Below are 16,499 nucleotides of genomic sequence, written 5' to 3' on the forward strand. Positions count from 1 at the left end.
CCTCAGCACAGTCCTAAATCTCTTGCCATTGACCCAAACCAATCTGACCCGACCCTTGAGATTCGAACCTCTGCCTTTTATATGTCACAGGTCAAGAGGATGGACACCAAAAGCCCCAGAACACAATAGAGTTAGCCCTTCCTCTTCCCAACATGGGCAGCTACGCTTATCTAGCTAGCAATAACAAACACTGCAGGAAACCTGCCTACAAGTAGCATAAGGGGACACTGACTTTCAGTGTAAGTAGGCCTTTCTTCACTGTTTACCATTTGCGGCAATGCTACAATTTTCACCGTCTACATTTACTTTTTTACCCAATGTTATTATTCATTTCAATATTATTACTAAAAATAATTTAGTGGTATAGAACAGCCTTGAGTGCCAAATAGGCTAAGTGTGTTACAGTCCTTATTCTTTGTATACCTACAACTAACTATTTACGCTAGTGTACTATGAGCTTTAAATTATTACCATGGGTTCCCTGAGAACAGAAATTTATTTCAAGGGTTCTTCAGTGTTAAAAAGGTTGAGAAAGACTGCTCTACATCTTCATTCTTTTACCTGTTTTTTACTTATTGTGTGCAGGGTTCCTGAGTACGGGGGAGCAGGCGGCAAAAGGTAATTACGGCCTTTTGGACCAGATTCAAGCTTTGCGATGGCTGGAAGAGAACATCGGCCATTTTGGAGGGGACCCGGAGAGAATTACCATCTTTGGGTCGGGAGCTGGAGCATCCTGCGTCAGCCTTCTCATCCTATCCCACCACTCTGAAGGTCAGTAGACTCATCGTTGACCCGCATGTCTATGGCTTGGGTAGACTACAAAACCTATAAGATATAGTGTGCAGAACCGAAACATCGATGAAATGAAGAAACTCTCTGGGTCTCAAGGAGATTTAGGGGGGAACAATGCTCCCTTTTAAAAATTTGTTCAACTATAGTATTACATGTCCACAGTCTGGTCTTCCTAACACAAACTTGACACATGGACATGCTAATTTTTTTTTTTTATTACTGTCTGGGCCTTCCAGACACGGTAACAACCACACCCCCTTTTCTCTTGCAGGTGTCACAGGCACCGGAAGTGAGGAAAGGTGCACAGTAGGGTTTACCTACAGAAATAAAAATCTGATCGAAATGTTAATTCTTCACCATTCTATCCAAAACTAAAAAAGTTAAATTTTGCTGGAGTTGGGCTTTAAAGCAGCCTTTCTGTCAGGAAAGGAACATTCATGTGCACAGGCACACAAACCTAAGGAACTCTGCCCGTGGCCGGATTGCGGGTGCTTGCTTCAGGATTGGACAGGGCAGTTTGGTACCGTAACGTACCTGGTGGTGGAGCCTGAAGTGCTTGGAAAGGCCTCTCTTACAGCTCTGGTTCTGGAGCCCTGGTAAGGTGACAGGGAACGCCAGAGCACAGAGTGGCATGAGTGCCTGGTAAGTCTCTGGCTAGCAGCTGTTAATGATCGTCTGGAACTGGAACGCAGGAATGGCAGGACCAGAACACACAGACGGAAGGACTGTGTGAAGAGTGCAGATCGGCCGGAACAGGTGCAGGATAAGCAACAAGGTCAGATAGTCCAGGTCAGCAACTAGCCAGCGGATCAGGTTCAGACGGCAGGCGGGAGAGTAGTCTGGAGTCAGGCCAAGGTCAGTAACAGCAGGACGGGTGAGCAGAAAGCGCAGGCAGAAGCATAATTCAGGGACAAGCCAGGGGTCGGTACAGGAGGCATTCAGGCAGAGGCAGATCAAATCAGCAACGGAGGGCTGGTGTATTTAGGTTTTGTGCTTCCCTAGGCCTGACTAAATTTATGCACCCCCTAATTTAAATATGACCCACCCTTCTTGTCAAGGCCACACCCCTTCGTATTTAAGACCCACCCTATCATATGTAAACCACACCCCTTCCAGACCCCTGCCCCCTCCATCTCCCCCCTAGCAGCAAAAATACCCCCTTTCAGCACAAATCCTCACCCTCATATAACCCCTTCCAGTACAAATCCCCCTTCTCAGCACAAACCCTTGCCTCAACCTTCCCTTTCCCAGCACAAATCCCCCCTCTCAGCACAAATCCTCCCCCATCGCCCCCTCCCAGCATAAATTCCATCTCTCAACACAAATCCTCCCCCATCTCCCCCTCCCAGCATACATTCCATCTGTCAGCACAAATCCTTCCCCATCTCTCCCTTCCAGGATAAATACCTCCTCTTAGCAAAAATCCTCCCCCATCTCCCCCTCCCAGTATAAATCGTCACTTTCAGAAAAAATCCTCTCTCATCTCAAACCTGTGCCTCCTTCTCTCCCCTCTCAGTACAACCCCCCCCCCCCAGCTCCTTCTCCCTTCTCCTGTTCTGTAAGAGCAGCCTCCTATGCTGGGACTTGTAGTGCCCTAGACTACAGGGGACTGAAGAATGGCAGCCAACTCTGCTGCGACTTGTAGTGCCCTCTGTGGGGGACTGAGGATCCCTCAATCCCCAACTGAGGATTCCTCAGTCCCCCCACAGTCTAAGGCACTACAAATCCCAGCATAGATGGGTGCCATATCTCAGCCCCCCACAGAGTGCACTGCAAGTCCCAGCATAGGAGACTGCCATATCTCAGCCCCCCCGCAGAGTGCACTGCACTACAAGTCCCAGCATAGGAGGCTGCCATATCTCAGCCCTCCGCAGAGGGCACTACAAGTCCCAGCAGAGCGGGCTGCCACCAGTCCTCCAAACACAGCACGAGGAGACTGCACAGCCTTCCACCCCCTGACACTCACTCCTTGGCTGCCATACACTCCTCCCCACTCTCCCCTTACAATGGTGTCCTACCTGAGTCTGGGCGGCATGTCACGCTGCATGGTGAAGCAGGGGGCGGGATTTCCCGGTGTCTGAAGACAAGTTCCGGCTCTCAGACCCCGGCGCAGCACACAAGGCTGCAGATCACTCCGCCACTGGTCAGGCACCTCAGTGGCTGTGGGCGGCAGATGTGGCCACTGGCGCCGCGTGTGTGCACATGGGAGGCTGTATCTGAGTGGGAGGAGGCCGCAGGAGGACGAGTCGGGGGATGTTTTTGTGCGGGGGGGGCGGCTTTTTTGCCAAAGTGCCGCCCTAGACCTGGGCCTTGTCTGCCTAAGCCAAGACACAGCACTGACGGAGGGTCAAATAGGAACTGGTAACAGGAACACATGAACGGAATAGACCAAATGGCACTGACACGCTGCACTAGTGCTGTTTAAATAGCCCTTCTGGTGCCAATGTGCATACGCACCCGCAATCCGGCCACGGGAAGAATTACTTAGGTTTGTGCGCCTGCGCACAGGAGTGTTACTTTCCTGACATTTTCTCGACCTTTTTGAGCGGAGAAACCCTTGAAATAATTTTAAGGTCTTGAGGAACCCCAGCTGAAACCAATTCATTGCCATTCAGTGGAAAAATGCCCCACTGCAAAAGTGGCCAGTGGTAATAATGCCCCATTTACAGTGGTGGTCAAATTGGCTCTATTACAGACAGTGAAAAAATATCCTTGGTGTCATGAAGCTGCTTCTGCCCAGTAGCGTTGGACCCAGGTACTAAACAGGCATCGTGAAATGGGAAGTTAATCAGCCATGGGTAAAGGAACCCCTAGCAACCTCTGAAGGAACCCCAGGGTCCATAGAACCCTGTTTGAGAATGGCTCCTTTTAAAGAGTCTCCAAGGACAAAGTAAAAAATACATACAGTATATGATCCAGTCTGTCGGTAGAATTGTTTTTCTGTGTCCCTCCCCCCCGTAACATAGTTTTATTATCTGTTGGTCCAGCAAGTAGATGGATTATTTATCCACTTCCTGTACCAGAATAAGCTGTCCAGCAAAGCTGAAAGTTAAACGAGTTGGAACAAACCATAAAACACTGACGTGGGGGGCTTACAATGGTCAACTTTTATTCACATGGCTTAAGTTTTTTTTCACAAAAGAAAAGAAACCTGCTGTTGGAACTTCTTAAAATGTGTTAGCTGAAAGATGAAAGATCAAGGATTACTCCGTCCACAGGGGAAAGTCTGGCAGATGTGTGGTTCTGCTGGACTGATGATCAAAAGAATTCATTTTAATGTGTATATATATAAAGAGATCATTCTCCTTTAGAAGGGTAACCTGTGGTGGAAGTATGGTGTATGGGGACCTGGTTCTGGCCCTAGGCTGCTGCCTGTCTGATCACAATGGATGATTCAGATGGTCTTCTCTGGGTATGTGGTTAGGAGAGCCTAGTACAAATGTTCCTCTTGCTTGGGGACTCCTTTTAATATATATATACTGTAATGATTATTAACATCAGATATACAGTGCCTTAGAAGAGTATTCATACACCTTGAAATTTTCCACATTTTGTCACGATTAGGAAATATCAGTGATTGTTTCACAGTGCCAACATCCTAGTATAGACAAAAGAAAAGTTCCCCTTGGGATTTGGACTTTACCGTCACTTACATACAGTACATACATTTTGTCATCATACATCCAAAAACGTAAATGTATTTTATTGGGATTTTACGTGATAGACCAACACAAAGTGGCACATAATTGTGAAGTGGAAGGAAAACGATAAATGGTTTTTAACATTTTTTACAAATAAATCTCTGAAAAGTGTGGGGGGGGAAGATTTGTATTCAGCCCCCTTTACTCTGATACCCCTAACTAAAATCTAGTGGAGCCAATTGCCTTCAGAAGTCACCTAATTAGTAAATAGAGTCCACCTGTGTGTAATTTAATCTCAGCATAAATGCCGCTGTTCTGTGAAGCCCTCAGAGGTTTGTTAGAGAACCTTCGTGAACAAGCAGTATCATGAAGTCCATAGAACACACCAGACAGATCAGGGATAAAGTTGTGGAGAAGTTTAAAGAAGGGTTAGGTTATAAAAATCTCCTAAGCTTTGAACATCTCATGGAGCTCTGTTCAATCCAACATCGGAAAATGGAAAGAGTATGGCCCAACTGCAAACCTACCAAGACATGGCCGTCCACCTAAACTGGCAGGCCGGGCAAGGAGACCATTAATCAGAGAAGCAGCCAAGAGGTCCATGGTAACTCTGGAGGAGCTGCAGAGATCCACAACTCAGGTGGGAGAATCTGTCCACAGGACAACTATTAGTCGTGTTCTCCACAAATCTGGTCTTTATGGAAGAGTGGCAAGAAGAAAGCCATTGGTGAAAGAAAGCCATAAGAAGCCCCGTTTGCAGTTTGTGAGAAGCCATGTGGGGAACACAGCAAACATGTGGAAAAAGGTGCTCTGCTCAGATGAGACCAAAATTTTACTTTTTAGCCTAATGCCCCGTACACACGAGCGGAAATTCCGCCAGCAAAAGTCCAATGTGAGCTTTTGGTCAGAAATCCCGACTGTGTGTATGCTTCATCTGACTTTTGCTGGCGGAATTCCCGCCAGCAAAAGATTAAGAGCAGGTTCTCTATTTTTCAGTCGGAAAAAGTTCCGATCAGAAATTCCCATTGTCTGTACCAATTCCAACGCGCAAAATTCCTACGCATGCTCGGAAACAATTCGACGCATGCTCGGAAGCATTGAACTTAATTTTCTCAGCTCATCGTAGTGTTGTACGTCACCGCGTTCTTGACGGTCGAAAGTTCCGAGAACTTTTGTGTGACCGTGTGTATGCAAGCCAAGCTTGAGCAGAATTCCGTCTGAAAAACCATCCAAGATTTTTCCGATGGAAATTCAGCTCATGTGTACGGGGCATTAAGGTAAAACTCTATGTGTGGGGGAAAACTAACACTGCACATCACCCTGAACACACCATTCCCACCATGGTGGTGGCAGCATCATGTTGTGGGGATGCTTTTCTTCAGCAGGGACAGGGAAGCTGGTCAGAGTTGATGGGAAGATGGATGGAGCCAAATACAAGGCAATCTTAGAAGAAAACCTGTTAGAGTCTGCAAAAGACTTGAGACTGGGGCGGAGGTTCCCCTTCCAGCAGGACAACGACCCTAAACATACAGCCAGAGCTACAATGGAATGGATTAGATCAAAGCATATTCATGTGTTAGAATGGCCCAGTCACAGTCCAGACCTAAATCACATTGAGAATCTGTGGCAAGACTTGAAAATTGCTGTTCACAGACGCTCTCCATCCAATCTGACAGAGCTTGAGATATTCTGCAAAGAAGAATGGGCAAAAATGTCCCTCTTTAGATGTGCAAAGCTGGTAGAGACATCCCCAAAAAGACTTGCAGCTGTAATTGCAGTGAAAGGGGGTTCTACAAAGTATTGACTCCTGGGGGTGCCATACAAATGTACATCACACTTTTCAAATAATTATTCTGGCAAACCGTTCATCATTTTCCTTCCACTTCACAATTATGTGCCACTTTGTGTTGGTCTATCACATAAAATACCAATAAGATACATTTACGTTTTTGGTTATAACATGACAAAATGTGGAAAATTTCAAGGGGTATGAATACTTTTTCAAGGCACTGTGTATATATATATATATATATATATATATATATATATATATATATATATATATATATATATATATATATAATTTTTTTTTTTTTTTTTAATAGCAGAGACCCTATAGAATAAAATGGCGATCATTGCAATTTTTGATGTCACACGGTATCTTTCAAATACAATTTTTTGGGGAAAAAATACTTTGATGAATTTAAAAAAAAAAACAAGCACAATATATAACCCAATTGTTTTGTAAAATATGATAGATGATGATGTGCTGAGTTTTGTAAACATCCCTTGTGATAGAGATAAGCAGTGACAGGTCCTCTTTATAGAGATGAGGGGTCTATAAGACCTCACATCTCTCCTCTACAATGTAAAGCATTAGATAAAAGAAAAAAAAAAACATTGATCTAGCGATGGCCTTGTTTACATTGGGCTGGAGCCGGAATTGACATCATGACATCGCTCCGGTCCTCTCAGGCCATAGAGATGAGCGGAGGCCATCTTTCCTCCGCTCATCACTGTGACCAGCAGCCAGGACCGCCGGATCTGTTTTCGGGCTACCCGATCCGCCGGGTAAGCCGGAAAAGCACCGGGAAGAGACGGGAGGGGGGCTTCTCAAACCACTTTTATTGGTTAATTGCCGGCTAAACAAAAACCAATACATAACAAATTTGAATTTGAATTAGAAAACAAGAATAGAATAAACCAGAATAGAAAATAAAGGAATAGAATAGAATAAAATAGAATAGAGTAAAGCAGAAGAGAATAGAAATTAAGGGAAGGGAATAGAATAGAATAAAACAGAATAGAAAAGAATAGTGTAAAATAGAACAGAATAGAATATAAAATAAAATAATAGAAAAGAATAGACTAAAATAGAACAAAATAGAGTAAAAAAAAATAAAAGAATAGAAGAAAATAGAATAGAAATTAAAGGAATAGAAGAGAAAAGAACATAATATATTAGCATTGAATGGAATAGAAGAAAACAATAGAATAGAATTCAATAAAATAGAATAAAATAAGAAGAATATAACCATCTTCTGATTTTTGAATTTCATATAGAATTGATTAGAATGGCATAAAAAAGAATAGAATAAAAAAGAACAGAATAGAAAATAAGAGAATAGAAAACAATATAATAAAAAAAACTAAAGAATAGAATAGAAAGAATATCGCTGTCTTTCGAATTTTGAATAGAATAATTTTGAATTTGAATAGAATAGATTAGAATACAATAGGAAATAAGAGAATAAAATAGGATAGAATAGAAAAGAATTGAATAAAAAAAAAAACAATAGAACAGAATAGAATAAAATAGGAAGAATATAAGCGTCTTCCGAAATAAAAATTTCAAAAAGCATAAAATAAAATTTGAATGCTAAATTTGAATCTAATTCAAAAACGAATAACGAGTTCCAAAAATGAATTAAAAGAATTTAACTAAACAAAATTATTTAACTATCGAATCTAAACTAAACACATTTTTTCATTCTGCACATGTCTATTCATCAGTCCAGATTGAACCATGGGCTGTTATGTTCAATCCCCAAAGAGGGGGAAGCCTTTCCCCAGAAACGTGTTGGCTGTCTGCTGTTTATAATCAATAAAGATTTCAAACAATTAACCAAATAAGATGAAGGTTCATACTAGGTGCTCCTAACAACATACAGTATCCCTGTCCACCCTGTTACAGGAAGTTAACAAGCACTGGATCTACTGGCAGGATCAACAGATAATAAAACAATGTCACCAAGGGGACTCAGAAAAACAAAAATTGCTGCGGTAAAGTTACTTACACCCTTCATCATGTATGTCATTAAACTTGAACTCTTTTGGTTCTGTGTGGGTCACTCTTCTTCCTCTTCAGGGTGTAGCAAAGTCCCGGGGCCCCTGAAGCCCAATGGTGACCTCCAGAGTTAGGGACAGCCGACATCTTTCTTTGTAGAGTGGGTTACAAGGCATGGTGGGTGTGATGCAAGGTAGATTGATGGGCGCCAGACACTTCTTGAATGCAAAGAGATTTATTGTCTCTTAAACAGAACTGTGGGAGAGAGGGTTAGGGCCAGGACACCCTTTAGTAGATGCAATGTTAATTGGCAGACTCCGAGACTTCTATACATCCATGCATCCGAATCAAAATGTGAGGCCCTTTTAGGGCTTGTTGTGAGGATGCAGGCTGATGTAATTGGGCCCATTGGTTGTGATGCCGCAAATCCAAACCCTATCCCTAGTTCTGAATCAGGATAAAATCCCATCTCCTGGGGTTCCATAGTGCTTCTCCTTCATGAGCTCTCCAGTAAATTAGCACAATGCAGTGGGATAGAATTGTTTAAAGTTTGAGCTCACATTTCATGGAATAGAGTTTATTTTATAAAACATAATATTCTGTTTGAGTCATCTTTACATTTAATGCCTTCATGTGACTGGTGTTTGGTTTGTGTTTATCGTCCAACCTGAGCTTTGTGAGTGTGTTAAACCATAATCAGAAGAGATTGTCGCTTGCAAGCTTACATAGCATGCTAATGTCCAAAGACATCAGGTGCAGGCAGGATGCAGCTTGTCCAACACTACCTGTAGAAGGCTGAATCACAAAGACAGACACAATACTGACGATTTCAGAATTTCAGATGTGCTCAGGGGGACCTCCCCCTACTAATCCATTTCAGCCTAGAGACAGGCCTAGTAATCCTAGAGATTAAGCCTGTGTTAAGGTGTCCCCTGGCAGGTAACACAGGGTCACTCAAGGCATGGAATCTAAGGCCCAGTTTTTCTTCACTAGAGCTCCTGATGGTGGAGATGGGCTAGAAACCCTAGTGGTCCTCAGTCCAGGCCAGGGTCATGGCAGGTGGCAGGTGGCAGGCAATAAATTAGTCAGGTCCGGGCAAGGGTTAAGGCAGGTGGCAGACAAGAAAGTAGTCAGGTCCAGGCAGGGGTCAAGGAACGCGACAGACAAGAGAGTAGTCAGGTCCAGACAGGGGTCAAGGAAGGTGGCAAGCAAGACAGTATTCAGGTCTAGGCAGGGTCAAGGAAGGAGGCAGGCAAAAAAGTAGTCAGGTCCAGGCAAGGGGTCATGCCATGCGGCAAGAGAATCGTCAGGTCCAGGCAGGGATTGACGCAGGTGGCAGGTAAGAGAGTAGTCAGAACCAGGCAGGAGTCAAAGAAGGCGGCAGACAAGAAATTAGTCAGGTCCAGACAGGGGTCAAGGAAGGTGGCAAGCAAAACAGTATTCAGTTCTAGGCAGGGGTCAAGGAAGGAGGCAGGCAAGAAAAATTAGTCAGGTCCAGGCAAGGAGTCATGCCATGCGGCAAGAGAATAGTCAGGTCCAGGCAAGGGTTGAGGCAGGTGGCAGGCAAGAGAGTAGTCAGATCCAGACAGGGGTCAAAGAAGGGGACTGACAAGAGAGTAGTCAGGTCCAGGCAGGAGTCACACCATGCGGCAAGCAAGAGAGTAGTCAAGTCCAGGCAGGTGGCAGGCAAGAGAGTTGTCAGATCAACCTGAGTCAGCTACAAATAGAATCTGCAGGTAAGTGTTATAGCTCTTTAGCACTTTGGCAGCCAGAAATAATACAAACACAATCCACTTCAGGGGCTGGAGCTTAAATACCCCTGTAATCATCAGATCACATCCTGATGATTTCTGAATTTTTGGAATTTCATGCTAAGTGGAAGTCCTGCTTGGGACATCCCTCTACTCATGCATTTCAGCCTAAAGACGGGCTTAGTGGTCCTAGACACTTAGCCTGTAGTAAGGTGTCCCCTGGCGGGTGACACAGGGTCACTCAAGGCATGGAATCTAAGTCCCGGTTGGTCTTCACTGGAGCTCCTGATAGTAAAGAAGGGCTAGAAAACCTAGTTGTCCAAGCAGGGGTCGTGCCAGGCACTAGGCACGAAAGTAGCCATGTTCAGGCAGGGGTCGAGGCAGGTGGCAGACAAAAGAGTAGTCCGATCCAGGCAGGGCTCAAGGAAGGTGACAGGCAAGATATTAGTCAGGTTTAGGCAGGGGTCGAGGAAGGAGGCAAAAGAGTAGGCAGGTTCAAGTAGGGGTCATGCCATGTGGCAAGCAAGAGAATAGTCAGGTCCAGGCAAGGGTCGAGGCAGTGGCAGGTAAGAGAGTAGTCAGGTCAATCCAAGTCAGCAACAAAAAGCATCTGGCAGGTAAGTGTTATAGCTCTTTAGCAATTTGGCACAGCACCAGCCACTTCAAAGGCTGGAGCTTAAATACCCTTTTAATCAGAGGACATGCCCAATATCATTACTAGGAACATTGGAAGTCCTGGAGACAGTGAAGGTCCTAGGAATCCTGGAAAGTCAGGCAGACCCGTCAGGGATTCTGCAAGTACTGTAGCAGCCTGTCTGTAGGGTTAAATGCATCAATGCAGGGTGGTCACAGGCAGAGCTTTTAATGTGCACATCCGGAAACAATAAAGTTTTATGAAAATGTTGGCATCATCAGTCTTTGTGATTACATCTTTTCTCCTCCCAAGACAATTGCTGAGGACTACTGAATTTTATTTGGTTAAAATTACCTTAAAAATGTATTATTTCATGCCATGGTTCTGGCCTACAATTATGTCAGTCTCTTTCACCTTCTGTGTGGCCACCATGGTACTGTGGGTAATTATCCCCAAAGGGGATAAAGATTGGAGTGAAAACATGAGAGACATTACCCAATACTAGTTTACCCAAAACTAAAAAATCGATTTTGGCTGGAGTTTCACTTGATTTTACAGTCACTGTTTTTACTCCCGCTGGTGTTTGTTTTTTAATATCCCTTCTCTTTCCATCTGTAGGTCTCTTCCAGAAAGCCATTGCGCAGAGTGGTACGGCCATAGCTAGCTGGTCCGTCAACTATGAACCCCTGAAGTACACTCGCATGTTGGCGGCCAAGGTGGGGTGCGACTATCCCGACAATAATGAGATGGTGAGCTGCCTCAGGCGGAAGCCGTACCGAGACCTGGTGGACCAGGACATCCAGCCGGCTCGATACCACATTGCCTTCGGTCCCGTTGTGGACGGAGACGTAGTTCCAGATGATCCAGAGATTTTGATGGAGCAAGGAGAGTTTCTAAACTACGATATACTGATGGGGGTGAACCAAGGCGAGGGCCTTAAATTTGTAGAAGACACATTGGAGAGTGAGGATGGAATATCCGCCAGCTACTTTGACTTCACAGTGTCCAATTTTGTGGACAACCTCTATGGCTACCCAGACGGAAAAGACGTGCTACGTGAGACCATCAAATTCATGTACACTGACTGGGCCGATCGTGACAATGGCGACATGAGGAGGAAGACTTTGCTGGCTCTTTTTACAGACCATCAGTGGGTGGCACCAGCTGTGGCAACAGCTCGCTTCCACGCTGAATATGAATCGCCTGTTTTCTTCTATGCCTTTTACCACCGCTGCCAGGCAGAGGGGAGGCCGGAATGGGGTGAGGCAGCCCACGGTGATGAAGTTCCTTATGTCTTTGGTGTGCCCATGGTGGGGGCTACAGACCTGTTCCCCTGCAACTTTTCCAAGAACGATGTTATGCTGAGTGCAGTGGTCATGACCTATTGGACCAACTTTGCTAAGACTGGGTGAGAGTTATTTTCTTTGGTAGCTTCACATTAATCACCCAATGTTTCATCTGTTGCATGCATCTATTGAAAGATGAGGTCCACAAGTTACCCCTTGCTCTCCGCACACTAAAAGGTGAGGTCTACAAGTTACCCCTTGGTCTCCACACAATGAAAGATGAGATCCACAAGTTACCCCTTCCTCTCTGCACATTGAAAGATGAGGTCCACAATTTACTTCTAACCTTTCACACATTGAAAGATGAGTTCCACAAGTTACCCCTTGCTCTCATACACTGAAAGATGAGGACCACAATTTACTCCTAACCCTCCACAGATTGAAAGATGAGGACCACAAGTTATCCCTCGCCCTTCACACTTGTATGGGCCAAATTGCAGAGATTTATATAAAAAACACAGCAACAGCTTGGTGAGACTTCGTAAAGAGTTGGAGCCATTCAAATGTGGGGAAGGAATATTTCAGAGAGGCACTATGTGGTGCTGATCAGGCTACAAAATGAAGGGCTATCAGTACTCCGCTTTAGCTTGGGTGGGGGAAGGAGATTAGTCCTCACTGTGGGGGTACCTAGCATCAGTTGAGGGGTACACTAATCTTCAGTGAGGGAAGTACTCAGCCTCAGTTTTGGGATACTAATCCTCAGTGTGGGGAATACGTATCCTCAGTGTGTGTGTGTGTGTGGAGGGGGGGGGGGTATTCAGACTCTGTTAAAAGGGTACTAACCTTCCATGTGGTGAATACAATTTTTTTGTGGGAAATAGCTGAATTTTGGAGGTTACTAATCCTCCTTAGTATGGCTAGTACTCAATCCCAGTTGGGAGGTACTAAACCTCAATGTGGAGAGTACTCAGCCTCAGTTGAGGGTGTACTTATTTTCACTATAGGGATACCTAGCCATAGTTGGGAAGGGCTACAAATCCTCAGTGTGGGGCTACTAAACCTTGGCTGGAGAGTGCTAATCTGGGAGGGAGTCTCAGTTTCTTGGGTTACTAATGTTCATTTTAGGGAATGCTTACCCTCAGTGGTGGAGGTTACTCAGCCTCAGTAAAAAGCATACTAACCCTCAATGTGGAGGATACTCAGCCTTATTTAGGGGAGGGTGGTAGGAGTACTCAGTGGTAGGAGTACTCATCCTCAGTGGGAAGGGGGGGTCAGTAATCCTTACTGGTAGTGATATTCAACCTCTGTTGGGGGTACTAATCATAAGTAGTGGGAGTACTCAGCCTTTGTTGGAGGGGGGGGGGCTATTAATCATCAATAGTGAGGTTACTAATTTTCAGTGTGAGGGTACTAATCCTTGGCTGGGTGTTCATTCTCACTGGTGGGGCTACTCAGCCTCAGTTGGGGGGGGGGGGGAGTACTAATACTTAGCGTGGAGATACTAATCTTTGTTTGGGGTGGGTGCTCACCCTCAGTGGGGTCACTAACTCTCAGGGGTAGTCAGTATGGCTCAGGATCTATGTGGTACAATCTATTATTACTATACAGCTCTCAATGGAAGTAAATCTGAAGTATTTTTAAGATTGACAGTTCCTTCCAGGTTACTAGCTATATACACAATAAAACATTCGGCAAACTAGACTGTGGATTGGTGGCCTAGTTGCCTGGTTGTCATGCTCATGCTTTGTCTCTGAAACTGATGGTGGACAAAGCCGAAAAACTCATATAGTAGCTTACATTTTTATCTTTTAGAACAGGCTTCCTTTAAAGGAAACCTTTCATGACCGAAGTATGTTGGCTGCCAATGCTTAGCTTGTCTTTACAGAATACTAATTGCCTGGCTGTCCTGATTTTTCTCTGCTGTAGTTGAGTAAGAGAAGACCCCAGTTGGCTATCCCCATAATGTCCCATAATCAGTTCTGCTGCCCACTAATGGATACCCCACTCAAAATTGTCTCTACTTGGGAGAACATCCATCCCCATAGGGAAGACCCCAGTTGGGCTACTCGCATAATGTCCCATAATCAGTTCTTCTGCTCACTAAAGGATACCCCACTCCAATTTGTCTCTACTTGGGAGAACATCTATCCCCATGGGGAAGACCCCAGTTGGACTACTTGAATAATATCCCATAATCAGATCTTCTGCCCACTAATGGTTACCCTGCTCCAAATTGTCTCTAGTTGAGAGAACATCCATCCCCATATGGAAGACCCCAGTTGGGCTACACGCATAATGAACCATAATCAGTTCTTCTGCTCACTAAAGGATACTCCACTCCAAATTGTCTTTACTTGGGAGAACATTCATCCCCATAGCCATAGGGAAGACCCCAGTTGGGCTACTCACATAATGTCCCGCAATCCAATCTTCTGCCCACTTACGGGGATCCAACCTCCGCTTGCTATGTAGTATGCACTTCCCTCCCCTTAGCTCTACCCACCTTTCTATGTATATCCTATCCTGAGTGACCAAGAATGAAAAGTCTGTTAGCTGGCAACCAAAAGAAGGGACCCCCTAAAAAGGCCCTACAAGGGCAACCAACCACCAGGAGGACACCAATATAAACCCAGAAAGAACACAAAAACTCAATGCAGATAGTTTCCTAGGTGGGATCCAAACCTTGGACATTACTAACATTGCCAGGTGATGGCAGAGAAATCAATTACCTGGTGCTCACAACCAAAGAGGATGTTAGTTGTTTGATATGGCTCTCATTGCCCGCAGTTTTGAACATAAGTTCAGTGCTGGCATGTGTCCTTTCAAAGAGCTTTATCCTGCTGCTAATAAATGTTTTGTCTGATGGGCACAATATCGTCCCACTTTCAACTATTATGGGGGAAAGTGCTTAGTCGATCCTTCCAGTGATGACTATTAGCAGCAGATAGTAAATGATGCATGCTGCCTTAACACTTGACCTCTTTATGACAGCCTTATGCATAAGTGGCGGTATCAGAGGTGGACCTTAATGTCTAGATGCCACATATAAGTGCTGCTGTGTTATTCTGGGGGCTCACTCAATCAGAGCCCCCAGAACTGTGATCAGAATGTGCAATACAAAGAGGTAATTAAGATTTAGGGCATAAGAATAACTTCAAATGACCAATGCTGAGAGGTTGCATACTTAATAAGATAGAGACACTGAGCCTGTAGGTGGGGTGGAGCGTGGTGCAGTGGTAATAACACACCCGGTCCAAGTGCAATATAAAGAACTTGTATTGAAGTAATGCAAAAACAGTTCACAATAAATCTGGTGGGAAGACAGCCAAGCCGAGAACCCTCACGGATTCCAACAGCGTGTAGAGAGCAGGTTTCAGCCGAACTGACAGCGCCTGTTAGAAGGAGTAGAATGTAGCCTGGCCTTCTAATGCCCAAGCAGGAAGATTTCCAGAGAAGTTGCGAGCCCTACTCTTTCACTCCTCATCAGGAACCCTTCCCTGCCACTGGTTCTGTCCCTACCAGACGGGGTACCTGTCCCTAATCTACCCACTCGTCACTAATCAATACTAATCAATACGCTAAAGCTTAGGAGCCAGGGGCTTAAATAGGCTCTGCCTGACCCAAGATGGCTGCTATACTCACATGTGGTGGCAGCATCCATTCAGATAGCTTCCCCAGTGACCCAGGAAACCATAGAGGAACCATGTTCCTCCTGACTTCCTCTCCAACTGCAGTTCCGCTGCGGAAGAGCACCACCTGCAGTGAAGAAAGCAGACTGTACCTGCGTACAAGCCTTTACTTTATTTCTGGATCCACTAAACTTCATCCCTCTCTGTAGAATGTGATTGTCCTTCTACAACTGTCCGGATTGTTCTTGGTATTGTGGACGCTTCTCATTGAGGTGTCGGCGGGTTCCATAAGGGGTCCTAAAAACTCCAGCAGCAGTGCGATGGTTGACTAAAGCCTGCCTATGCTCACCCCCTCCAGCATCGCAACATCCCGAAGACAAATCAAATGGCCCCAACATCTTTATTGCCTCTTCCCGGGTTCAGCATTTTCAGCCATCTTGATTGGCCAGTCCAGGGCGATGTAACTCCAGCACATACATAAGGGGAGCAAACTCATACTGCCCCCAAAGCCTAGTAGTTAAAAATTCTGTTCCTGCCACTGACACCAATGATGAGACACTATTCCCCCCACTAACACCAATGATGGGGCACTATTCCTCCCACTGACATCAATGATGGGGCACTATTCCTCCCACTGACACCAACGTTGGGGCACTATTCCACCCACTGAAACCAATGATGGGGCACTATTCCTCCCACTGATACGACACTATTCCTCCCACTGACACCAATGATGGGGGCACTATTCCTCCCACTGACACCAACGTTGGGGCACTATTCCACCCACTGAAATCAATGATGGGGCACTATTCCTCCCACTGACACCAATGATGGGGCACTATTCCTCCCACTGACACCAATGATGTGGCACTTTTCCTCCAGGTGATACCAATGATGGGGCACTATTCCTCCCACTGACACCGATGATGCAACACTATTACACCCACTGACACCAATGATGGGGCACTATTCCTCCCAC

At 45.2% G+C, this 16,499-nt stretch overlaps 1 protein-coding gene across 2 annotated transcripts in view; it reads left to right on the plus strand.

Moving 5' to 3' along the window:
* The window catches only part of NLGN2 (neuroligin 2), a 285,843-nt gene that overhangs the window by 258,178 nt on the left and 11,166 nt on the right, over positions 1-16,499 (plus strand). For both annotated transcript variants that reach the window (XM_073623176.1, XM_073623177.1), the window contains 2 exons: positions 586-771; positions 11,224-12,013. In XM_073623176.1, the coding sequence (XP_073479277.1) occupies positions 586-771; positions 11,224-12,013 (976 nt within the window). The remainder of the gene's footprint in view (positions 1-585; positions 772-11,223; positions 12,014-16,499) is intronic.

Source organism: Aquarana catesbeiana, linkage group LG03 (genome assembly GCF_042186555.1).
Source record: "Aquarana catesbeiana isolate 2022-GZ linkage group LG03, ASM4218655v1, whole genome shotgun sequence".
NCBI classification, from domain to species: Eukaryota; Metazoa; Chordata; class Amphibia; order Anura; family Ranidae; genus Aquarana; species Aquarana catesbeiana.